This window comes from Bos taurus, chromosome 13 (genome assembly GCF_002263795.3).
Source record: "Bos taurus isolate L1 Dominette 01449 registration number 42190680 breed Hereford chromosome 13, ARS-UCD2.0, whole genome shotgun sequence".
In the NCBI taxonomy this organism is placed as follows: Eukaryota; Metazoa; Chordata; class Mammalia; order Artiodactyla; family Bovidae; genus Bos; species Bos taurus.
Window position 1 is genome coordinate 59,460,595 of NC_037340.1, and position 26,924 is coordinate 59,487,518.

The 26,924-nt window shown below is 43.5% G+C and overlaps 2 protein-coding genes across 3 annotated transcripts in view; one reads left to right on the top strand and one right to left on the bottom strand.

The window, feature by feature from the left end:
- Window positions 1-26,924, bottom strand: part of RTF2 (replication termination factor 2) — a 43,533-nt gene that overhangs the window by 13,629 nt on the left and 2,980 nt on the right. For both annotated transcript variants that reach the window (NM_001075625.2, XM_005214687.5), the window contains 4 exon segments: window positions 13,466-13,544; window positions 21,286-21,425; window positions 23,438-23,531; window positions 24,687-24,781. In NM_001075625.2, coding sequence (NP_001069093.1) covers window positions 13,466-13,544; window positions 21,286-21,425; window positions 23,438-23,531; window positions 24,687-24,781 — 408 coding nt within the window.
- GCNT7 (glucosaminyl (N-acetyl) transferase family member 7) lies at window positions 489-5,224 on the top strand. The gene is made up of 3 exons (XM_015474251.3): window positions 489-2,228; window positions 3,225-3,320; window positions 4,708-5,224. Exons 1-3 carry the CDS (start codon window positions 1,259-1,261, stop codon window positions 4,929-4,931), a joined length of 1,290 nt encoding a protein of 429 aa, XP_015329737.2. The 5' UTR covers window positions 489-1,258; the 3' UTR covers window positions 4,932-5,224.

The following is a 26,924-nucleotide window of genomic DNA, read 5'->3' on the forward strand; positions in this document are numbered from 1 at the left end:
GAAGGAGGAATAGGCAATGATGACTTTTTTTTTTTACAGAAACTTAGAAATAAGACTCATAAATAAGGAAAAAAATTACTAACAATAAAGACATTTTACCTGATCAATTTTCTTCCCTAAATTCCCAAGGATGGTATTTGCATGCTAATAATAATTAATTAAAACACCTATTCATGCATCTCTATAGAGTTCAAGAGAGGCAACTAAATTATTATCAAATAATCTTATTAAAAATAACTTGTTTTTAATCACTGAAGCCTTCTCTAAAAAAAATTAAAATACATAAATTCATTTCAGTAAGTCGAATTATGTGATCACAAAATTTCTCTTGATTTGTTGTTCCTTTTATTGAAAAGATATATCCTCATAACATGATACAGAATTACAGCCTAAGAAATTCTGGATAATGCAAACCAGGACAGGATCTACGTCCAAAATAAATCTTTGAGATTTTTTTTTTCTGCCAAGATAAAGGCATTAACACATGAAAATATATTCAACACCATCAATCATTGGGGAAATGCACAGTAAAACCACAGTGAATTACCATTACCAATTAAACAAATTTTAAATTGACTACACCCTGTGTTGGTGAGGATGTGGAGTAAACGGAACGCTCATACTTTGCTGGTGGGGATAGAAAATGGCACACTCACTCTGGAAAACAACCTGGCAGTTTCTTAAGAAGTTAAACACCCATATGTGAGCCAGCTAGTTCACTCTTAGGTACTTACCTCAGGGATACAAAAACACAGGTCTACACAAAGACTTATGCATAAATGCTTACAGCGCCTTGTAGTATCCTAAAATGGAAACAACTTCAGTCCTTCAACAGATGAGCAAACAGATTGTGCCACATCCATTTGATGGAATACTGCTCAGCAGTAAAAAGGGAAAATGGTGATAAGTGCAATGATGTGGGTCAAACCTTAAAAGCATTATCCTAAGTGAAAAAAAAAAATCCAGGCAAAAAAATACACACGTATAACTCCATTTATATAAAACTGCAGAATATGCCAAAACATCTACAGTGACCAAAGCACATTAAGAGATTATCTAGAGACAAGGATGGAAGGAGGATAGAGTACAAAGGGGCCCAAGAAAACTCTTATGGGGTAAAAGAAATGCTTAACGTGACTGTGGTGTGGGTTTCACAAGCACTTTCACAACACCCTGAATTCTGTCTGTTGTTCCTTTAGGAAGCTGAGAGGAGAACATTTCAAACCATGGTAATAAGAAGGCAACTGGAGCTCAAAGCATGAGCCAGCTGCGAGCCACAAAGCCTGGTCTTCTCGTGTGCACAGCCGTTTGCATCTTCATTTTTATTTATTTAAGGAATCTAACTCCTGAGGAAGCAGAGGAGGAACCCACCCACCCAGCAGTGGTGGAATGCGGCTTCTATCCAGATGAACTGTGCTCGGCTTTGTTTGAAGGGAAAGAGGCGGCTCCCCAGATTGCAAAGTTCTGTAGAAACCCTCATGGATCTGAAATACTTGCTCATTTACACAGACCAGGAAATTGCTCCAGGATTTCCCAGGAGTTGCATTTCATAACCAGACCCCTGTCTGCAGAGGAAGCCAGCTTCTCTTTGGCATATATTGTAACTATTCATAAGGAGCTGGCTATGTTTGTGCAGCTACTCAGGGCTGTTTATGTGCCTCAGAATGTTTACTGTATTCATGTGGATGAAAAGGCCCCAAAGAAGTATAAGACTGCAGTGCAATCCCTGGTTAACTGTTTTGAGAACATTTTCATTTCATCAAAGAGAGAGAAAATGGCTTACACTGGCTTTAGAAGACTACAGGCAGATATTAACTGTATGAGAGATCTAGTGCATTCCAAATTTCAATGGAACTATGTCATTAATCTCTGTGGACAGGACTTTCCAATCAAAACCAACAAAGAAATCATACACTACATCAGAAGCAAATGGAAAGATAAAAATATCACTCCCGGAGTAATCCAGTCACCAAGCATTAAATCTAAGACAAGTCAGAGCCATCTTGAATTCAGCCCTGAAGGAGACATCTACGTGTCTCCAAATGCAGGATTCAAGGTTGAGCCACCCCATAACTTGACCATTTATTTTGGAAGTGCTTACTATGTACTAACGAGGAAGTTTGTGGAGTTTGTGCTGACTGACATCCGCGCAAAAGACATGCTCCAGTGGTCCCAAGACATCCATGGCCCAGAGCGACACTACTGGGTGACTCTGAACCGACTGAAAGGTAAAAACAATCCAGCAGAGGGGTGTCTGTGCAGGCCAGCTGCAACAGCAGACGTGTACCCTTGAAGATTCTATTTCAGCTCTTTGACTTGGCAAACAGGTCTACATATTCTGTAGGACCTCCCACTTGGGTGGTTGTTGGCGGGGGTTGGGGTGCAGGGTGTCTCTGCTTTTAGGGGTCTGGGCTTTGCCAGGCTCACTGCTTTGTTCCCTCTCCAGAAGGAAGTGCCAGCATTCTGCATCTCCCCAAATAGAGCCCTTTGAAAATTCTGAGCACAGATCGCTGGAAAGGTCTTCCTTTCTTCATTTACTTATTAGATACTGCTGAATACCTACGCGTACTATATATCATGCTGCTGCTGCTAAGTCGCTTCAGTCGTGTCCGACTCTGCACGACCTCAGAGACGGCAGCCCACCAGGCTCCCCCGTCCCTGGGATTCTCCAGGCAAGAACACTGGAGGGGGTTGCCATTTCCTTCTCCAATGTATGAAAGTGAAAAGGGAAAGGGAAGTCGCTCAGTCGTGTCCGACTCTTCGAGACCCCATGGACTGCAGCCTACCAGGCTCCTCCATCCATGGGATTTTCCAGGCAAGAGTACTGGAGTGGGGTGCCATCACCTTCTCCATATATCATGCTAGGGGCTCTTTAAGAATGGAAAATATTAAAACTAGCCATTGTGTGTGGGTAGGTAGGTTTTCTGAGAGGCAGAGGGAAATATGATGCTTTCCTTTAAATGGGGCTTATTTGCTCTTTACATAAAGTTGACTGGCTCCAACTGGGGACGGGCCTTCAAGCTTGAATAGCTAAGTGAATAGGTCCAGGAAGACAGTGCAAACAATGAGTCCAGAAAAAATGAATTAGGACCTTTTTAACCACTGAAAATCCTTTCAGATTACCCCAGAGAGCTGTCCTTTGTGCAGACAAGGGCACACATCCTGAGTGAGGTGGGGCTTGCTTTCCACCTGCTCCCTGTGTACCTGCCTGTCTTCTCCCTTAGACGCTCCGGGCTCCACCCCAAATGCTGGCTGGGAAGGAAACATTCGAGCTGTTAAATGGAGAAATAAGGAGGGAACAGTTCACGAAGGCTGTAAAGGTAAAAACAAAACCCAAGGGAGCTCCCTGGTCGCCTAATGGGTTAGGACTCCAGGCTTTCAACTGCTGGGGCCTGGGTTCCATCCTGGTCTGGAAACAGATCCTGCAAGCCAACCAGCTCAGGAAAACAAAAAATAAAAACAAAATAAAACACACGCCATAGGATGCCTTCAAATTTTACAAAAACTGTAGAACTGCTGCCTCAGTAACAATAGGAAAAGGCTAACGGTCATGTATGAGATGATCCAATTAGCATGGTGTCAATTTTTTTAAAAACTTCTAACTACTCTCCAGACAGAAAAGTACACAAATTCTAAGAATCTGAGTCAATAAATTTTCACAAAGAGAACACCCAACAGGACTGCAACTTCCAAAATTTTCAGATAAAAATACATCAGCCATCTGGCTTTACCCCACTTGCTCCTAGAATTCAAACCCAAACATTTATTTAAAATGAGCTCCCTGCCTCCCTGGGTCTATTAGAACAAAATGACTGAATAACACAAGTCTGTGCTCGTTGGTGGGATCAGCCAGCGATACCCCACATTTCCAACACAGTTCCTGCTGAAAAAAGGTCTCTTTCCTTTGCCCACAGGAGGCTCTCCGGAACTGTGAATTCTTTTGCCCCTTTGACTGGTGTCCCAGAGGTTTTAGTTACTGGGACAAAACACAGAAGCCAGATAGTGGGTGGAGGAGAGAGCAGTGTCTCTGTTCTGTGAACAGTCTGGAAGAGAATTAGCAGGCTGCAGGGAGGTTCTCAGGCTCATCAGTTTGGGGGAGATCACCTCCGGGTTGAAGAGCCAGAACCTGGCTCCTAGGGAGCGATTCAAGCCTACTCTCCTGGGCTGGCTCTCCCTGCCCACCCAGACCTGCGATGTGAAGATGGCAGAGAGGGGCAGACAGTCTCAGGGAGGAAATGATGGATGACGATTCACAACGTGACACAGACGGGGTCCAGTAGAAAGATGGCAAGTTCTCTGGTGCACACACGGAAGGGAAAACAGAGCATGCATGACCTCTGTGGGCCCGCAGCTCCTGGTGGACATAGAACTCGCGGAGACTGCAGCAAATCCCTGCGTGAGTCAGTTCTTCACATCAGGGGGCCAGAGAGTTGCAGCTCATGACGAGCTAAAATTCTAAAGAATTCACCTACAGCAGCCATTAAAGACTTCACACATCACTAACCAAACGAATAGAAGCTTCCCTTCCATCACAAGTTCAAAGTTGAAAATAAAAGCCCCTTTCAAAGCACTTGTGGAAATCATGTTTAATCTGAACTTGCAAGAAGCAGAGAGGCCTGAGAGATGACCCTAGAAGTGGCACCTGTCCACGTAGATGTACACTGACAACAAAACAAAGGCGGCTCAGCTTCTGTGTTCTCTTTGCAGGCCATTACGCCCAGGACACCTGTGTGTACGGACCAGGAGACTTGCCATGGATCATTCAATCACCTTCTCTCTTTGCCAACCAATTTGACTCGACCGAGCCTCTTGTGGTCTCCTGCCTGGAGCGGTGGCACAGGCTCAGAGTTCTCGGGCAGGCAGAGGGCCCTGTGGAGGCACACTGGCATTTCCAACGGGAGAGCCATTTTAATACGGAATTGAACCGCTGAGTCGAAAGTTATAGAGACTGCTTGCTTTCTTATTGGTATCATTCTGTTTTCTTGACTTGAAATCAGAGAACATTCAACCAAAAAAGAATGGAAAAATAATTCCTTGACAGAAATTAGTCATAAAATGAATTTAGAAACTTGCTACTGACAAAGACTCTGCTGCTGGTGATAAGCCACTTTCACAGTTTAGAGAAAGAAATCACAAGAGAAAAAATAATTCAAAGTTCCACTGGTGACTAGATAAGTGACATGGAGGCCTGACTGCCTCACTAAACAGTTAATGGAAATCAAGATTCTCCAAACACTTAGATCCAGGCTCAAGTTAGAGTAAGAATGTATCTTGTCTTAAAGATACTATTGTGTATGAGATTCTAATAAAGAACAAACTCCCACTGAAAATGAAAATAGGCTTCTAGCAGTCCTCCAGTTTGGCTAGGAACAATGTAACTCTGTTCTAGAAATCCTAGAAAAACAAGGAAGAGTCTAATTCCTTTGGGTAAAAGGAAATTATGGAGTTGAAACATAACTTCTTACAAAGGCTGCCCCCAAGTTTCTGCGGGCTTGCAGCTGCGATGATGGGATGGTCTGTGTCTAAGCTGCCTATACCAGTCACAACCACAGGGAGCGCTGGGCATCTGAAATGTGGTTGCAGTGACTGATCAAGTGAACATTAACTTTAAAAACTTTAATTAATTAAAATGTAAAAAGTCACACGTAGCTGGTGGTTACAGAACAGCACAGGTCAAAGGTGTGGATGGTCTTACTTCTCTCTACTCAAAGATCCAGGTCTTTCAAAAATCCACAAATCTTTGTTGTTTTGTCGAGGACTTTTTATATACTCTTTCGAAAAGAGCCCACGGCATCATACAGGGCTGCTGCTGCTGCTAAGTCGCCTCAGTCCTGTCCGACTCTGTGCGACCCCATAGACGGCAGCCCACCAGGCTCCTCCGTCCCTGGGATTCTCTAGGCAAGAATACTGGAGTGGGTTAGAAACATACAACTATTAAACAGCACAACTTAAAACAACTAAAATAAGGGAAAAGTAGGAACCACAGGACAGGATACTAAAGAAATAAACATATAATTCAAGGACAAAGCATACCCTTTAGTGAACCGACACTTCTCAAATGCAGAAACTAAATGAGATTCCACTTAAGTCAATGCAAACAGCCCTTGAAAAGCGTGGAACTACACAGAAGGAAAAGAGGCTCTGAAAGCAGAGTCTGCAAATCAAACTTGAGCTAACCATAGCACATTGAATTTCCATTGAAACAAATATTTCTTCACCAAAGATACGTGATTCCAGGGAAAGCGCACAACAGAAGGTTAAGACCATCAGAAAATGTGAGCGCCCCAGCCAGCCTGCTTACAGGCAGACACGGAGTTGATGGTCATGGTCTGAGTGGTTGTTCAGAAAGCTCAGGTTCACCACAATCTTGTCCCCTACATTTTATAACAACTCTTTGCAAGTAAGTGCAAACCCCAGTACACTTTTTAAATTAAATAAAATAAAAAATAAAAGAAGCTAACATTGTTTCAAGTTACTTAAAAGATAAGCTTCCCTTCATTTCAATGTCAATTCATAGAACACAAATTCACACAACTGCCCTCAAAAACCTCAAATCCTGCAACAAAGCATTTCTGTAACAGCGAGATAAAAAATAAGAATAATAAGATAAAGACAGGGACTTCCCCCGTGGTCCAGCGGCTAAGACTCTGCCCTCCCAATGCAGGGGGCCTGGGTTCTATCCCTGGTGAGGGAACTGGATCCTGCATGCTGCATTAAGACCTGGTGCAGCCACATAAATAAATAAAAAACAACTTAAAGGTACAGAGGAATGAAGGGGGCTTCCCTGGTGGCTCAGTTGGTAAAGAATCCTCCTGCAGTGCAGGAGACCTGGGTTCCATTCATAAGTTGGGAAGATACCCTAGAGAAGGAAACAGCAACCCACTCCAGTATTCTTGCCTGGGAAATCCCATGGACAGAAGATCTTGGAGGGCTACAGTCCTTGAGGTTGCAAGAGTTGGACACGACTAAGCAACTAAACCACCACCACAGTGGAATGAAGCAGTGTGAGATTTGGGGAAGCACAAGCTGGGTGTTAGTGGGGCATCAGGGCACCTCCCAGGAGGCCAAGACAAAGCCACAGCCTCCATGGATATGAGAACCAGTGGGAAGCTGCCGCACTCTCTACCCTGAGCCAGCCTCTAACTGTGTTTATTCGTCATATAAAAAAAACAAAATCAAATCACATGTAAAACAAAGTCTGAACAACGTTTCTAAGGATTGTATCTTAAAGGTGAGACAAATAGGGGTCTTGAGATAATTTCTCTAAGTTTCCGGGAACAGAACCTGCTTGTGAATATGTAGAGTCTACTGTTCAATTTTCCTATTGTGTTTTCCTTACATGTAAAAATTTAAAGCTGCCAGTGCTGTATGCTATATGATTTCCTAAGGCTTACTATTCACCGAGACCATGAAGATGGCAGAAAGGAACAACTGGAGGAGGCTGGGCCCGAGAAGCAGAATTCACCACCCGCTTTTGAAGTTCCTCCTTCTTTATTTTCTCCCCTTTCCACTCTGCTTGCTCCATGATAAAAATAAAACAAAACAAAAAACCAGTGTATAAGTGTAAATTTTTGTTTCACTTCTGACTTTAAAACATCCACACCCTGTGCTCAGTTGTCACAAAGCCTAACTAAATAAAGCCAGGTCAGCAAGCCAAATGCTACTGCCCACACTTCTATTGATTAGTGCTTTCCAACTGTGATGCTGGAGAAGACTCTTGAGAGTCCTTTGGACAGCAAGGAGATCAAACCAGTCAATCCTACAGGAAATCAACCTGGAATACTCATTGGAAGGACTGATGCTGAAGATGAAGATCCAATACTTTGGCCACCTGATGCAAAGAGCCGACTCACTGGACAAGACCTTGATGTTGGGAAAGACTGAGGGCAGGAGAAGAGGTTAACAGAGGATGAGATGGTTAGATGGCATCATCGACTCAATGGATATGAGTTTGAGCAAACTCTGGGAGATAGTGAAGGACAGGGAAGCCTGGTGTGCTGCACTCCATGAGGTGGCAAAGAGTCAGACATGACTGAGCGAAGGAACACCATCACCACCACCGTTAACATCCAGGTCAGCTTCTCAAGCTGACCTGTGCATACAAATACCCTGGGAGGCTCTTGTTAAAATGAAGTTTTCAATTCTGCAGGTCTGAGGAGGGGCCTGGGAGTCTGTGTTTCTTTTTTTTTTTCTGTGTTTCTTAAAAAACAAAAGCAAAACCCTCCCAGGTGATGCCAGTATTCGCAGGACCATGGCTCATGTTTTGAGTAACAAGCACACCATTTATTTTGCAACCCGTGGTTACTCCAATGTGTTTCTTATTACAAGCAGGGATGAACACAGTAGGGAATACTATTAGTTTTGTGGCTAGTGCTTTGTTTACCATGAAAACAGAAAAACCTAGCAACTACATCTCTTTGGTCTCTGTTTCCTGAAGTCAGGCGCACAGTGTGTATTTTAGAACACAGAACCAGGGCAACTTCGAACCCTGGAGTCTCTTCTGGTGAACCAAAGAGCCCAATGTCCATGGGATTACAGAGGGAAAGTGGAGAAAGTGCACACCATCAGCATCACTCCTGATACTGTTCTTTTTTTAAAACATAACATTCCATCGTGTTTGTTTACATGTTTATTCCTTCCTGTTTCCAAGAAAGGTGTTCTTGTGCAGAGGAAACACAGTTCTAACCACTGGACTGCCAGAGAAGTCCCTGACACCGTTTTAACGACACTGGTTCCTCTAAATTTCAGACGTTTTCTAAAACATGAAAAATACTTGCTTTAGATTTCCACACTGTGGCCTTATCTCCCTTCATTCACATTTTCACAACGCACCACAGCTCCTGAAACTGCACCATCATTCCTCCTTTGGGTACTTGGGCAGAAATGGTTGGTGTTCACCTCTTCTTCTGGGGTGTCCAGCTAGAACGCAATCCCTAGGCTCCTGCAGGTAGGTGTGGTCACCTGACTAAGTTCTGGCCAATGGCATGTGAGCAGAAGCAGTAAGTACTATACCCAGGTCTGCCCCATAAAATACAAGGCTCTCAGTGTTGGCTGCGTGAGTGACTGAATGAATGACGCCCACCAAGGGCACCACAGACTGTCCCAGGCTCTAATTTTCTAAACCGTATAGTGTTATCAGTTGAATTATGCTCCCCCACCTCCCCAAAAAGTCCTAACCCCCAGGATGTTACAACGTCACCTTCTGCAGATGCAGTTGGTTAAGATGCAGTCACTGCGTGGGCTGGTATTATTATAAAAAGGGGGGAATTGAGACACAAAGACACGCTCCACAGAGGGAAGACTGTGCAAACAGACACAGGGACAGGCAGCTATGGACAAGCCAGGGAGAGAGGTCTGGAACAGATCTTCCCCTCGCTGCCCTCGGGAAGAACCAGCCCGGCCAACACTGTGACTGCAGACTTCAAGCCTCCAGAAAGGTAAGAAACTAAATGTCTGTTAGGTCACCCAGTCTGCAGCGCCTGGTTACGGAAGCCCTAGTGAACTAATACGCAGAGTACTCAACCTACCTCTGTGTGCAAGGGCAATTTTTAAGGAGATGACCTAAGTGAAAAGAGTAAAATATTACTCTTCTGATGACAGACTGATTTTTAAGGGAAGCTGGTCCCTAAGGTTGGTTCCTGGGTTATATAGCCAGGGTCCCGTCTTGACTGTGGGCAGTCTCGGCTACCCTGCGGCCCCTGTTAGGTGGTAGGAGGAGCCAGCACTCTGGTTCTCATCTGGTCTTGGCTGCTGCTTGTGCAATCCTGATGAGGTCATTTCCCCTCTCCCCCTGTTTCCTTCCCTTCCCTTGAAGAGCTGGATGGTGACTTTCAGAAGGTGACTAGCACTTTGTTCCGAGACACCAACAGAATGACTTTACAGTTCCCGAGTGGCACTGCCTTTCCATGAAATCACATCAATTTTTCTGCAGAGCACACTCCTGTTCGCACACTCCTGTTCTGCTGCAGGCCTGTCACAATGGCTACCACCAAGGACATCCAGGGTCAGCCAGAGAAGAAGACAACTGCACACCAATCTAAGAGATGGTCACCCACTGTGGGTCAGGAGAAAAAGCCTGATTCCTTTAGATCACTGAGCCTCCCAGCAGAAATCAAAAACAAATGAAGAAAGAAAAGAAATACGTGAGGGCTCCACACTAATCCTGAAATCCTGACGTAGGGCCTGAGGTCGGGAGCGGGGACTTAAAAAACCACTGCGGTGACTCTACAGCGCGGCCTGGGCTGGGAACCACTAGTTCAGGGCATCTGACTGCTTTAAGATTTCAGCTTAATTTCCCACCTTCTCATATTTACATTCTTTCAAGCAAGCTTCCAGAGTGCACCTGTGGATGTGTCTGACACAGACAACGCCTCACACACTACTTGTTAAAACGCACACACACTTGAACACAGAGAGGTTCCTTTCCTGCTCTTGGGAACCCCAGGCCAGCTGAGTTCCCTCTCCTTCACGACGCTTCTCTCACAGGCTCCTTTTTGTTACTTGCTCTTGTTTAGTCTTTTCTCTCTGTCCATCTTGCACAGACCTACACACTGTTGCCCCCAGGGGTCTCTGCTGCTGCAAAGGTATCAACAGCCCCCGACGACAGCATTGCCCTCCCGCCTCCACCCCCGGGCAGCTGCTCCTCAGCCTGGTGCTCCTAGTTTTCACCAGGCAGTCTGACTCACACCCCTGGCTTCTCCCTGCTCCTGAGCGGCCCGGGCAGTGATGGCACCTCGAGCCCCCACCTTCTCAGGCTGCCTGGGCACTTCCTCTCCTGAATGCGGCTGCAGCTCTTCCTCTCCCACCTATTGCCACCCCCACAGTGCGCCCACCATCACTAATAGCATCTCTCAAACTGCAGGCCTTCCCCTGCCTAATGTACTGTCAGCATCTTAATATTTTTCTTTAAATCTACCCATCGCTTTTACTTAAATTTACTTGAAACATTAACTTGATCTTGCTAAGCATAAAAATAGTGTGTGTGTGCACATGCTAAGTCACGTCTGTCTCTTTGCAACTCATGGACTGCAGCCCACTGGGTTCCTCTGACCATGGGATTTAGGAAGCATAGAAATGCAGAGAACAAATCTCTGGAGGCTCTGTCTGCCTAAGCTCTGCGCGTAAGGCCCATTCTCCTGGGAGCTCAGTGAGTATTGGAGATGCGTTAAAACCACCCCAGGACCAAATGGAGACTCCCTGCAGGGCAGGCACATGACAGAAGGTGCGGGAAACGGGAGCTGCCGTCCTGCCACGCAACGTCTCGTGAGGATGTCTGGGGTCCTTCCTGTGGTCCCCGCACCAGCACTCCTACGCTGACAGTGACGTCCCAATCTCTGGGAAAGCCTGACTGATGAGAACACGCTCTGCCTCCAAGGCCTACAACAAATACCTCCTCCTTCATAAAGCCATTTATCACCAGCATGACCAGAAAGTTCTCCGGCCCCTCAACTCCAATAACGTCCTTACATCCACTTGGCAACTGGCCTCAAGAGACAAAGAAGGGAATGGCAACCCACTCCAGTGTTCTTGCCTGGAGAATCCCCATGGACAGAGGAGCCTGGCAGGGAGTCCACAGGGCTGCAAAGAGTTGGACACAACTTACTAACTAAACAACAACAACTCAAGAAACGAAGTAGAACACAATTTTTCATATAACTTGATTCCTGCAGGACTGCAGTCTCCTTAAGTGCAAGGACCAAGTCATCCACATCCCACTTTCCCTGGGAACCCCTGTAACATCATCTTTAATACCAGAGACATAATCAATACTGGACGATAAATGACACGGATTGATTCCTAAATGCATTCTTTAAATTTCTCTTTTTTTGGTAAAAGCTTAATGAGATAGATTCCAAATTTTGTGATGGGCTCGATCCATAATCACCCCAAAGTGGAAACAACTAGATGCTCCCCAACTTCTTCACCAGCCATCACCTTCTGTCTGCCTTTGAGCCTCAAATTAATGAAGTCACATTTCAGTGAGTCCTCCTCTGCGTCTGGCTTCTTTGCAGAGAAGTCATTCTGAAACTAAAGTCATCCAGCTTAGCTGGAAGCTGCCCCCAGCTTCCCACTGCTCTGAGGATAAAATCCACAAGCCCCCGTGTGGCCACCCGGGCCTACGGAAGGTGACCCCTGCCTAGCCCTCCACCTCACCCACTTCTCCTCTCCTGTCCCCACCCTCCACCACACTTTCTGTTCCTTCAACTAGCAAAACCCTCTGCCACTTCTGAGCTTAGGCGCAAATGTTCTTCGGCGAGCTCCTTCCTGCCCTCAGGTCTTAACTCAAATCTGCAGAGGCACCCCATGCCACAGTTGCCAGGATGAGGCTGGCCCATGACATTTGTTTTATGAAAGCTGCTGAATCAAAGAATAACTCACAACAGGGAGAAACCATCCTGGGAAGCCTAATGAAACCCAAGCAGAGCTAATGTGGGTGAAAAATGCAGTCAGTTGTTGGCATCCATGACATTAAAATAAATGCCAGGTTCTCCACGGACAGGTGGAACACCAAGACACAGAGGTCCCAGGCTCTGCAGCAACCCTGGAGAGCAAAGTCCTCTGTACCCTCTCATGTGAGCTGAGCAGGCACTCTTATATCACGTGTGTGCTCATGGGTGTGAGCGTCTACTGAGGACGTCCAACATGCCTGGACAGAACAAGGCGAGGGTGAAGAGACAGTCAAGCCCTGCTCGCACTTTCAAACGTGTCCCAGCGGAGCACAGGGGATGGTGAGGGCAGTGGAGACACACTGTGAGCCTGCAGTGACAGACGCACGCCCTTACATCCTCGTCCCAGCTCAAGAACGCGAGCTGCCGAGCATGGACCCTAACGTGAAGGGGCCTCAGGTGCTGGTGAGGGATCATAATAGGTTCATTAACTGGAACGAATACACCACTGGCGTGGATGTGGATACAGGGGGAGGCCGTGCACGTATGGGGGTAGAGGGTCTGTGAGAAACCCTTTACTTTCCTCCTAATTCTGCTATGCACGTCAAACCGCTCTAAAAATAAAGTCCTATTTATGAAAATAAAAAAGAAAATGAGAAAGAAGAAACTCTTGTAGTCCAGTGGGAAAAGTACCACACAACCAGCAAGTACATTCTGATGAGATCCGTGGGATAACCAAGTGCCCAGGGAATGGGGAAGGAGGCTGGGTTTACACAGGAAGCAACGGCTCTGAACTAAGGTTCTGAAAGCAGGCCTCCACCCACTAGAGGGAATAAAGGCACCAGACAGGACAGGTGGGCAGGGACCAGAGGTGGTCTGAGTCTCTACCTTAAAGCAGGGGATAGAAGATGGAATCAAAGCAAGGATGGGGATGGAAGGGTTTTATGCAGAGAAGCAACTGATGAGATCCCTGTCTCAGAAAGAATTGAAAGATGCTGAAATAACACACGGAGGGAAGGAGCCCAAACCATCTGATGTCTTCAGCTACTGAGAAGGAACAAATGATGTCAACAACTCACCGTGTGACAAACTTCTGCTTTGATCTCTTTTAGGGCTCGCTCAGAAAACACGCAACCACAGCACCGGAGGAAGCAAAACCTGGAGAGAGAATCCAACATGGAGAATGACTTAAATAACAACTTAAAAATTATTACCCACATTATCGATTAATATTTATTCTGTTTTCACAAAGGCCAAGAACCACAAAGAGAAAAATGATTATATCTGATTCCCTTAAGAAAAAAAAATCAGTGTGTCCTAAATAAATAAGTAAGTACAGACCCACACATGAGGTATCCCCCACTTTTTGAAAGTTTGCTTTAGGAAACTTCATTCTTTACAAAGACCTACACTTTCATTGTTTCAAAAGACCTACATGAGCACCTATTTTTACTAATGGAAAGAAATTCAAAGTGAATTTTTCCTTCTATGAAATAAGGCAAAAAAGCAGAAAATAGCGTTCAGTGTTTGTTTTGCAGAGAGCTGTTATATAGGTAGCTCGCACTCCAAACTCCTTCCAGCTAACCACATTCACCATCTCAGCATCAAGCTGCCACAGCTCTGAATTATGTCTGTGAGCATCAGGCCTTCATCCCTATTTAACTTGTGCATGTGTAAGCAAGGTGTGTCCTAAGGTAACTGCTTCTTCATTTTATAAGAAAAATTCTTATAAAAATTCGTACAAATTTAGGGAAAGCTCTACTTTTCAGATAGAGGAAGTGAAGTGAAGTGAAGTTGCTAAGTCGTGTCCGACTCTTTGCGACCCCATGGACTGTAGCCTATCAGGCTCCTCCATCCATGGGATTTTCCAGGCAAGAGTGCTGGAGTGGATTGCCATTTCCTTCTCCAGGGGATCTTCCTGATACAGGAATCGAACCAGGGTCTCCCACGTTGCAGGCAGACGCTTTACCGTCTGAGCCACCATAGAGGAGAAACCCGTATATTGAAATTAAAACCACAAACATAGGCAACAGTTCCACTCCCACCTCCTTGCAATAATCCTTTGGAAAAAAACACTAACGATAAAAATAAATAAATGAATTTTTTAAAAACTCCACAAGAGTCAAAAGACAGAATACGAACTCAGGGAGAAAATATTCTAAATATATATGAGACTCAAGAGTTTTTTTTTTTTTTTTGGCCACTACATACAGCATGTGGGATCTCAGTTTCCCAACCAGAAATTGAACCCACGTTCCCTGTATTGGAAGCACACAGTCATAACCACTGGACCAGCAGGGAAGTCCCAAGATTCAGAGTTTATGAATATTCAAAATGGTCTTTAAAAGCAATAATAAACAATACAGAAAAATGGGCAAAGGGCCTTAACATGTGGTTGACAAGAGAAACGTAAACGGTCAGAACACATAAAAGATGCTTAACCCCCATCTGTGAAGAGAAGCGAAAAGCAAAGGAGAAAAAGAAAGATATAAACATCTGAATGCAGAGTTCCAAAGAATAGCAAGGAGAGATAAGAAAGCCTTCCTCAGTGATCAATGCAAAGAAATAGATGAAAACAAAAGAATGGGAAAGACTAGAGATCTCTTCAAGAAAATTAGAGATACCAAGGGAACATTTCATGCAAAGATGGGCACAATAAAGGACGGAAATGGTATGGACCTAACAGGAGCAGAAGATATTAAGAAGAGGTGGCAAGAATATACAGAAGAAATGTACAAAAAAGATCTTCACGACCAAGATAATCACGATGCTGTGATCACTCACCTAGAGCCAGACATCCTGGAATGCAAAATCAGGTAGGCCTTAGAAAGCATCACTACGAACAAAGCTAGTGCAGGTGAGGGAATTCCAGTTGAGCTATTTCAAATCCTGAAAGATGATGCTGTGAAAGTGCTGCACTCAATATGCCAGCAAAGTTGGAAAACTCAGCAGTGGCCACAGACTGGAAAAGGTCAGTTTTCATTCCAATCCCAAAGAAAGGCAGTGCCAAAGAATGCTCAAACTACCGCACAATTGCACTCATCTCACACGCTAGTAAAGTAATGCTCAAAATTTTCCAAGCCAGACTTCAGCAATACGTGAACTGTGAACTTCCAGATGTTCAACCTGGTTTTAGAAAAGGCAGAGGAACCAGAGATCAAATTGCCAACATCCACTGGATCATGGAAAAAGCAAGAGATTTCCAGAAAAACATCTATTTCTGCTTTATTGACTATGCCAAAGCCTTTGACTATGCAGATCACAATAAACTGTGGAAAATTCTGGAAGAGATGGGAATACCAGACCACCTGACCTGCCTATTGAGAATCCTATATGCAGGTCAGGAAGCAACAGTTAGAACTAGACATGGACCAACAGACTGGTTCCAAATAGGAAAAGGAGTACGTCAAGGCTGTATATTGTCACCCTGCTTATTTAACTTACATGCAGAGTACATCATGAGAAACGCTGGGCTGGAAGAAGCATAAGCTGGAATCAAGATTGCCGGGAGAAATATCAATAACCTCAGATATGCAGTTGACACCACCCTTACGGCAGAAAGTGAAGAACTAAAGAGCCTCTTGATGAAAGTGAAAGGAGGAGAGTGAAAAAGTTGGCTTAAAGCTCAACATTCAGAAAACTACGATCATGGCATCTGATCCCATCACTTCATGGGAAATAGATGGAGAAACAGTGGAAACAGTGTCAGACTTTATTTTGGGGGCTCCAAAATCACTGCAGATGGTGGTTGCAGCCATGACATTAAACGACGCTTACTCCTTGGAAGGAAAGTTATGACCAACCTAGATAGCATATTGAAAAGCAGAGACATTACTTTGCCAACAAAGATCCGTCTAGTCAAGGCTATGGTTTTTCCAGTGGTCATGTATGGATGTGAGAGTTGGACTGTGAAGAAAGCTGAGCGCCAAAGAATTGATGCTTTTGAATTGTGGTGTTAGAGAAGACTCTTGAGAGTCCCTTGGACTCTCCAACCAGTCCATTCTGAAGGAGATCAGTCCTGGGTGTTCATTGGAAGGACTGATGCTAAGGCTGAAACACCAATACTTAGGCCACCTGATATGAAGAGCTGACTCACTGGAAAAGACTCTGATGCTGGGAGGGATTGGGGGCAGGAGGAGAAGGTGACGACAGAGGATGAGATGGCTGGATGGCATCATTGACTCGATGGACACCGAGTTCAGTTGAGTGAACTCCAGGAGTTGGTGATGGACAGGGAGACCTGGTGTGCTGCAATTCATGGGGTCGCAGAGAGTTGGACTTGACTGAGCGACTGAACTGAACTGAACTGAACCCCCATCTATTAATTACACAAACGCATTTCAAACAAAGACACATACTGTTTTACCGATCAGGCAGTAATGAAAGAGTCTGAAGGTGACCAGCTGGAAACTGTCTGGGGAAACAGGCACATTTGTGGGTGGGTGGGTGCGACACACTACAGGATTTCAGGAGGACGACTGGCAGCACTGGGTAAAGCATCACTCTTCTGAATTTCTCCTACAGAAACATTCCCTATGGAAACAAGTGTTCAGTTCAGTCACTCAGTTGTGTCTGACTCTCTGTGACCCCATAGACTGCAGCACGTCAGGCTTCCCTGTCCATCATCAACTCCCAGAGCTTACTCAAACTCATGTCCATCGAGTCAGTGATGCCATCCACCCATCTCATCCTCTATCATCCCCTTCTCCTCCCACCTTCAATCTTTCTCAGCATCAGGGTCTTTTCCAATGCATCAGTTCTTTGCATCAGGTGGCCAAAGTATTGGAATTTCAACTTCAGCAGCAGTCCTTCCAATGAATATTCAGGACTCATCTCCTTTAGAATGGACTCGTTGGATCTCCTTGCAGTCCAACGGACTCTCAAGAGTCTTCTCCAACACCATAGTTCAAAAGCATCAATTCTTCAGTGCTTGGCATTCTTTATAGTCCAACTCTCACATCCATACATAACTACTGGAAAAACCACAGCTTTGACTAGATGGATTTTTGTTGGCAAAGTAATGTCTCTGCTTTTTAATATGCTATCTAGGTTGGTCATAACTTTTCTTCCAAAGAGCAAGTATCTTTTAAGTTCATGGCTGCAACCACCATCTGCAGTGATTTTGGAGCCCAAGAAAAGAAAGTCTGTCACTGTTTCCACTGTTTCCCCATCTATTTCCCATGAAGTGATGGGACCGGATGCCATGATCTTAGTTTCCTAAATGTTGAGTTTTAAGCCAACTTTTTCACTCTCCTCTTTCACTTTCATCAAGAGGCTCTTTAGTTCTTCACTTTCTGCCATAAGGGTGGTGTCATCTGCATATCTGAGATTACTGATATTTCTCCTGGCAATCTTGATTCCAGCTTGTGCTTCCTCCAGCCCAACGTTTCTCATGATGTACTCTGCATAGAAGTTAAACAAGTAGAGTAACAATATGCAGCCTTGACGTACTCCTTTTCCTATTTGGAACCAGTCTGTTGTTCCATGTCCAGTTCTAACTGTTGCTTCCTGACCTACATATAGATTTCTCAAGAGGCAGGTTAGGTGGTTTGGTATTTCCATCTATTTACTAATTTTCCACAGTTTGTTGTGATCCACACAGTCAAAGGCTTTGGCATAGTCAATAAAACAGAAATAGATGTTTTTCTGGAAATCTCTTGCTTTTTCGATGATCCAATGGATGTTGGCAATTTGATCTCTGGTTCCTCTGCCTTTTCTAAAACCAGCTTGAACATCTGGAAGTTCATGGTTCACGTACTGTTGAACCGTGGCTTGGAGAATTTTGAGTATTACTTTGCTAGTGTGTGAGATGAGTGAAACTGTGCAGTAGTTTGAACATTCTTTGCCATTGCCTTTCTTTGGGATTGGAATGAAAACTGACCTTTTCCAGTCTTGTGGCCACTGCTGAGTTTTCCAACTTTGCTGGCATATTGAGTGCAGCACTTTCACAGCATCATCTTTCAGGATTTGAAATAGCTCAACTGGAATTCCATCAGCTCCACTAGCTTTGTTCGTAGTGATGCTTCCCAAGGCCCACCTGACTTTGCATTCCAGGATGTCTGGCTCTAGGTGAGTGATCACACCATCATTATTATCTGGGTCATGAAGATCTTTCTTGTGTAGTTCTTCTATGTATTCTTGCCATCTCTTCTTAATATCTTCTGCTTCTGTCAGGTCCATACCATTTCTGTCCTTTATTGTGCCCATCTTTGCATGAAATGTTCCCTTGGTATCTCTAATTTTCTTGAAGAGACCTCTAGTCTTTCCCATTCTATTGTTTTCCTCTGTTTCTTTGCATTGATCACTGAGGAAGGCTTTCTTGTTTCTCCTTGCTTGTCTTCAGAACTCTGCATTCAAATGGGTATATCTTTCCTTTTCTCCTTTGCCTTTCGCTTCTCTTCTTTTCACAGCTATTTTAAGGCCTCCTTAGACAACCATTTTGCCTTTTTGCATTTCTTTTTCTTGGGGATGATCTCGATCACTGCCTCCTGTAGAATGTCACAAACATCCGTCCATAGGTCTTCAGGCACTCTGTCTATCAGATCTAATCCCTTGAATCTATTTCTCACTTCCACCGTAAAATTGTAAGGGATTTGATTCAGTCATACCTGATTCAGTCATACCTGAATGGTCTAGTGGTTTTCACTACTTTCTTCAATTTAAGTCTGAATTTGGCAGTAAGGAGTTGATGATCTGAGCTACAGTCAGGTCTTGGTCTTGTTTTTACTGATGGTATAGAGCTTCTCTATCTTTGGCTGCAAAGAATATAATCAATCTGATTTCGGAATTGACCATCTGGTGATGCCCATATCTAGAGTCTTCTCTTGTGTTGTTGGAAGAGGGTCTTTGCTACGACCAGTGCGTTCTCCTGGCAAAACTCTTGTTAGCCTTTGACGTGCTTCGTTTTGTATATTAAATATACAAACGAACTCCAAAATCAATTTTCTAGTGTGGAGGTCCTACAAATAGCACCAGGGCAAAGCCAAAACAGGCAAAGCTCAATGAACTGAGAAGAGAAAAAGGAGAAGAGATTAACTAACAAGTGAAAAGAAAATCTAGGGGAAACCACAATCGGAGCAATGTACTGCAGGTAACCCCTGCTCAAGACCCCAGAGCTGAGACTGTTTCTGCTAAGTTCCTCTTTTGGGGTGAACCATGGTTTCCTTAAAAAGAAGTGGGAAGTCAGATATAAAAGGTCACATAGTGTGTCATTCTATGGGGCTGGGGAGGAACGGGGAGGGACTGCTAATGGGTAGGGGGTTTTTGAACTAGATGGAGGTGACAGCTGCACAGCACTCTGACTGGATCAATACTAAATGCCGCTGAAACATACACCTTAAATGATAAATTTCACATTATGAAATTCACCTCAAAATACTGTGTATGTACACAACACACGCACAGAAGAAGGTTAGTGGCAAGTCTCATTCCTCAGAATCTCTCTCGTGAACTTTAGCCTTTCATTTTACTTTTCTTTTTTTCAGCTTTATTTAGGTATAATTGACAAACAGGAATTGTATATATTTGTGTACAACTTGATGATCTGCTATATGTATAAACTGTTAAGATAATCCTTGCAGTCAAGCTTGTTAATATACCCATCACCTCACGGTTCAGTTCAGTCGCTCAGTGATGTCCGACTCTTTGCAACTCCATAAACTGCAGCATGCCAGGCCTCCCTGTCCATCACCAACTCCCGGAGTCCACCCAAACCCATGTCCATAAAGTCCGTGATGCCATCCAACTGTCTCATCCTCTATCGTCCCCTTCTCCTCCTGCTCTCAATCTTTCCCAGCATCAGGGTCTTTTCAAGTGAGTCAGCTCTTCGCATCAGGTGGCCAAAGTATTGGAGTTTCAGCTTCAACATGAGTCCTTCTAATGAACACCCAGGACTGATCTCCTTTAGAATGGACTGGTTGGATCTCCTTGCAGTCCAAGGGACTCTCAGAGTCTTCTCCAACACCATAATTCAAAAGCATCAATTCTTCGGCGCTCAGCTTTCTTCACAGTTCAACTCTCCCATCCATACATGACCACAGGAAAAACCATAGCCTTGACTAGATGGACCTTTGTTGGCAAAGTAATATCTCTGCTTTTCAACATGCTATCTAAGTTCGTCAAAACTTTCCTTCCAAGGAGTAAGTGTCATTTAATTTCATGGCTGCAACCATCATCTGCAGTGATTTTGGAGCCCCCCAAAATAAAGTCAGCCACTGTTTCCACTGTTTCCCCATCTATTTCCCATGAAGTGATGGGATCAGATGCCATGATCTTAGCTTTCTGAATGTTGACCTTTAAGCCAACTTTTTCACTCTCCTCCTTCACTTTCATCAAGAGACTCTTTAGTTCTTCTTCACTTTCTGCCATAAGGGTGGTGTCATCTGCATACCTGAGGTTACTGATATTTTCTCCTGGCAATCTTGATTCCAGCTTGTGCTTCCTCCAGCCCAGCGTTTCTTATGATGTACTCTGCATATAAGTTAAATAAGCAGGGTGACAATATACAGCCTTGACATACTCCCAGGGTCACCACTAAACGTAAACTTTAAGAGAAGTCTAAACGATTTCCATTCAGACTATCTGAAGAATATAAACTTTAAAAGTAGAAGATCCTTGGGACTTAAGTTTTCCTTCTCCACAAACCCATGAAGCCTTAGGTTATTTCATTTCAGAGCTGGGTGATCGGTTCCTCTGGTGTAGTTTTCCACATACAATGTACATATGTCTCTTAGATGGCCATGTACAGATGTGCCAGAACACTCCAGATTAGGTGCAGCACTTCCCTAACCAAAAGACACCTTAGAGAAACCAGTGTGATTATGAAGTTACAGCGTAGTTCATAACAGCCCTGGGATTACTCACCCAGAGTCCACATCACCTGTCTACATTGACTACCTACCTGTGTCGGCCGTTCATTTCCAAGCCCACGACAGGGCAGATGAAACGTGCCCGCTGGAGGTCATCATGCTTGTCACCTTTAGTGTTTCCTTTATCGCCTTCCCAGGCGGGGTTGTCAGAGAGCCTCAGTTCTGTCACATTCTGTGAAAAAACATCAACAATTCCTTTGACAAATGGATCATCCTTAGCCTTAATTATTGTTCTAGTCTCTTCCCCGGAGAAGGCAATGGCACCCCACTCCAGTACTCTTGCTTAGAAAATTCCATGGACGGAGGAGCTTGTTAGGCTGCAGTCCATGGGGTCGCTAAGAGTCGGACATGACTGAGCGACTACACTTTCACTTTTCACTTTCCTGCACTGGAGAAGGAAATGGCAACCCACTCCAGTGTTCTTGCCTGGAGAATCCCAGGGACAGGGGAGCCTGGTGGGCTGCTGTCTATGGGGTCCCACAGAGTTAGACACGACTGAAGTGACTTAGCATAGCATAGCATAGTCTGTTCCCATCCAAACCTCTTTTTCTACTTTCCTTTTGCATCAATTAACACAGAAATGAAATTAAGCCATAAGTTGTGATAGAAAACATTTTTTAAATGTACTGTCTAGCAGATTATTAATTTCTATTTTACAAGCGTTTTGCTAAGTAAGGCAAAGGAACTTTGGACATGAAAATTTATCCCACTAAGAGAAGAAAGGTTCGTATTAGTATTCTCTGGAAAGGAACACCTTCTTTCCTGGCTAATGAAGCCTCAGTCAGGCTGTTCATATTATTGACCTGCCATGTTAATTTAACAGTTGAAGAGACAGTAAATCTGTGAGGCCACGATCTAATGAGTCCAAGGCAGGCTATCAGCTGGGGATTATTGTCATATTCCAAGACCCAGTTATTTGGGTTTTCAAAATTCAATTTTACAAGGAGTGACTTAACAGCCTCACTTTAGCATCTGAAGCATTTCTTCATAATTAACTGCACCAATTTGATTTCAACACTCCGGGGAGCAGCTGAGCATGTCCGAAGGAAAGCCACTACACAGTAAACTTCTTGCTTGAGAGCTGGTGTGTGCTAATTAGGTTCTTTGCTCAGAGTATTTGTGGACTATTAATTACAGTAATAATAACTTTTACATTGTTTTATTTGAATCCTTCTGTCTTTATAGAGTTATGAATTCTTAGAAAAAATATATTGCCTTAAAATTAAAAGTTCAACCACATACATTATATATTGTAAGTATAGACTTGTATAGGTTAATTTCAGTGGTCATCACATTTTTGAGATAAGGTCATTCTGCTACTGTGGGTTTTTGAGAAATGAATTTTCTTCTCAAGGAAATGACGACAAAAATCAACATGGATATCTCCACAGCATGACCATCAGCCACAATTCAGAATTATTAATTTGTCTGAAATGAACTATTTCAAATCCCTATATCCTTTAATTACCCACCCCAGACTCAAACAAAACACCTACTGTAGTAGTAGGCTAAAAACTTAAAAAAGAAAGAGGAGGAGGAAAAAAAGGAAAAACCTCAAAGCCTCAGCTTGGGAGTCAGGGGCTCTGGCTCTGATTTAAGCAACCCTCTGACAAGCCATGAGGCCTCACCATGTCACACACAGTGAGATGAAGTGTCCGACAAGCTTTACAGTTCTCAGATTCTTCACTACTTTTTTGATTTTTCTCCCACTGACCAGATTTTGTCTTCTCAACAAAGTTCCTTTACTACAAAACTTGTTTTTCCACTTCTGTGATAGAAATGTGTCAATCACAACATCTAATCAGCAGGAGATAACCACAATGACTGAAAAGTGATCTATCTATAAAAATCTCTAATTGTATAAAAGTGTCTCCTAAATAAAAAAATTCAAGTAGCTGAGTTTTAACTTCAAAAATTATGCCTCTTAACATTTATACAGCACACTGAGAATTTTTGAAGCTCTTTCACAGACATTAAGTCACCAGAGATTTATAATCCAGTAAGTACAGGTGTGGGGACTTCTGGCTTGAACTTTACATGACCTGTCCTAAATCACACCTTTATTAGATGGCTCGATGGGACTGGAATTCCAATTTCCAAGTCCAGTGTAAAACATACATGAATTCTATACAATAAACCTTAACCACTGAGACTCCCAGAGCACTTCAGAATCACCTGTCTTACCTTAATGCTTTTAATGTGAGAGGCTGCCTTCCCAAGAGCCTTTTCGGAAGATTTGTCCAATAAAAATTCAATGACTGCATCTTTGTTGTAAAGTCTGCAACAATAAAGATCAGTCAAGACATTCTGGCAACAATCAACCTTCATCCAAGGGAAGAAGACTAAACTGAGTACAGTCCAAAGTCATTTACATCTGATAACAGAAATGTCCTTGCACTCCTAAAAATGTAAATTTAATCCTGTCTTAACCATTTCCAAAGCATACAAAGAAAGAAACCAGTTTAAATCAAGGGCTATGCGGACTGGCAGTCAGAGGACTGAATGTGACCCAAACTAAGATTTTTTAAATTGGGAAATTAACATAAAACATTTTCAGGCCTCCCCGGTGGTTCAGTGGTAAAGAATCTGACTGCCAGTGCAGAAGACACAGGTTCAATCCCCAATCCAGGAAGATCCCACCTGCCGAGGGACAACTAAGCCAGAGTGCCACATCTATTGAGCCTGTGCTCTGGGTCCTGGGAACTGCAACTACTGAGCCCTGTGCCGCAATCACTGAAGTCTGAGCACCCTAGAGCCTTGTGCCACAAGAGGAGCCACCATGATGAGAAGCCTGTGCACTGGAACTAGAGAGTAGCCCCCTGTCGCTGGAACCAGAGAAAAGCCTGCTAAGCAACAAAGATCCAACATAGCCATACATAAATAAATAAAATTATTATTTTTTTTAAAGTACACATTTTCAACTTTCCCTGGGGGAAAAAAGAAATCAGATGTTTTGGAATCAGTCTACCTTCTTGAAATGTAACAACAAGCTGGAATTCAATAGCAGCTGCCTTTTATTTTATTATTTTTTTGCTATGCAGCCTGGGGGATCTCAGTTCCCCAACCAGGAACTGAACGTGGGCGCTCAGCAGTGAGAACAAGTCTTAACCACTGGAACACCAGGGAACATGAACTCTCTGGTTCACCCAGTCCTCACCATGCCCTACTGATCCCACATGGATCCTTTATGCGTTTAGGTTTGTAACTTAGCTCCCTCCTATCGGCCCCTGAGTTTCCAACCCATGGATTAAACAAACCAAACTGAATAGAAAAGTGCGGAAGTATGCTCTGAGACAGGGAATGACAACCCAGGCTTCACAAATTTGCTTGAGATAATTCATCATCTGATGAATCAAAAACTGAATTTACATGTTAAAATTCTTTTTAACACCATGTAATAAAAACTCATCTCCATTAAGTGAAGGAACTATACCTGCCAAGTTCACAGGCAACTATTGGTCGTCTTAATATTTCCTGACTTAGAGTACAGTAGTTCCACTGGGCCACTAATTCAGCATCCTTGTCGACCTGAGAAGAGAAAAAAAAAATCCTTTCAGTTAATTTTCTCCTCTGAAAGACACATACTCCACAGAATTCCACATATAAAGGCTTATTTAGTAATACCACGCTGTGATCATTTTTGTTTTTTAAATCAAATTACTGAAACACGAAGCTGGGATTTAAAAAGTCACAAGTAATCAATAGTATGTCAAATAAAGGCCTCTCTATATATGATGTGTACAAAAAAACAGTTTACATCAAGTCACTAAATTGCTTACGTCAATTACATATAAATATTAGTATTTATATCCTAATAGTAAACAAGGAAGCTCAAACAGAAAAAACAAGCAGTACAGGTTGATTTCTAACAGTGGGAACAGCTCCAAAGTTGTAGCAGAATTTAAGGGCAAAGAATTGAGAAGACAGGCATTAAAAACAAAAACAAAAAAAAGTTCAGCACAAAGACTGTATAATTCCTTACAAAAATCACCGATGTAACAAAAATGTTTTTGCAGAGTACTCACTACAAGGCATATCAAGTCATTATCCACACTGTAAAGATTCAGATCTGAGACCCTCCGAAGCCCTCAAATGATATTTCCACCTATTTAATATCCCATGTCCCACTCTCTACTGTTCCTAAAATGTCAAACCTGAATAATTTAACAAGATGGCACACTTGGGGGAAAGAAAGGAAGAAAAAATAAAGAATTTAAATTCCCTCAAATTTAATTTTTGCAGGAACTATTTAAGGGTTTACTGTATGCCAGGTACTATGCTAGACAGTTTCTGTGACTTAGTCTTTTCAGTTCAGTTGCTCAGTCGTGTCTGAGTCTTTGCAACCCCATGGGTTGCATCACGTCAGGCTTTCCTATTCATCAACTCGGGAGCTTGCTCAAACTCACGTCCATCGAGTCGGTGATGCCATCCAACCATCTCATCCTCTGTCGTCCCCTTCTCCTCCTGCCTTCAATCCTTCCCAGCATCAGGGTCTTTTCCAATGAGTCAGTTCTTTGCATCAGGTGGCCAAAGTGTTGGAGCTTCAGCTTCAGCATATTTTAGCCCTCATAGAAACTTATGAGTTTGGATTCTTATCTTTGTAGTTGAGGAAACTGAGGTACCAAGAAGTTAAATTGCGTGTCAAGGTCACACACTCAAGCGGAGGAGTGAAGATAAAGTCAGGCAGGCTCTAAAGACCATGCTTTTAATCGCTACTCTCTATTACATTTCTATTATTTTGTATAACTTTTATATTATTTTTATTAACGTACAGTTTATTTACAATATTGTGTTAGTTTCAGGTATATAGTGTAGTTATTTGAGGTTTTTGCAGATTATGTTCAATTACAGGCTGTTACAAGATATTAGATTTAATTCTTTGTGCTATACAGTAAATCCTTGTTGCTTATCTATTTTATGTATTTGTTGTTCAGTCGCTCAGTCACATCCAACTCTTTGTGACCCCACGGACTGCAGCACCCCAAGCTTCCCTGTCCTTCACTATCTCCCAGAGTTGGCTCAAACTCGTGTCCATTAAGTCGATGATGCCATCCAACCATCTCATCCTGATTTTATGTATAGTAGTTCAGTTCAGTCGTTCAGTCGTGTCTGACTCTGCGACCCCATGAATCACAGCACGCCAGGCCTCCCTATCCATCACCATCTCCCGGAGTTCACTCAAACTCATATCCATCGAGTCGGTGATGCCATCCAACCATCTCATCCTCTGTCGTCCCCTTCTCCTCCTGACTCCAAATCCTCCCAGCATCAGAGTCTTTTCCAATGAGTCAACTCTTTGCATGAAGTGGCCAAAGTACTGGAATTTCAGCTTCAACGTCATTCCTTCCAAAGAAATCCCAGGGCTGATCTCCTTCAGAATGGACTGGTTGGATCTCCTTGCAGTCCAAGGGACTCTCAAGAGTCTTCTCCAACACCACAGTTCAAAAGCATCAATTCTTCGGTGCTCAGCCTTCTTCACAGTCCAACTCTCGCATCCATATATGAATACTGGAAAAACCATAGCCTTGACTAGACGAACCTTTGTTGGCAAAGTAATGTCTCTGCTTTTCAATATGTTATCTAGGTTGGTCATAACTTTTCTTCCAAGGAGTAAGCATCTTTTAATTTCATGGCTGCAGTCACTATCTGCAGTGATTTTGGAGCCCCAAAA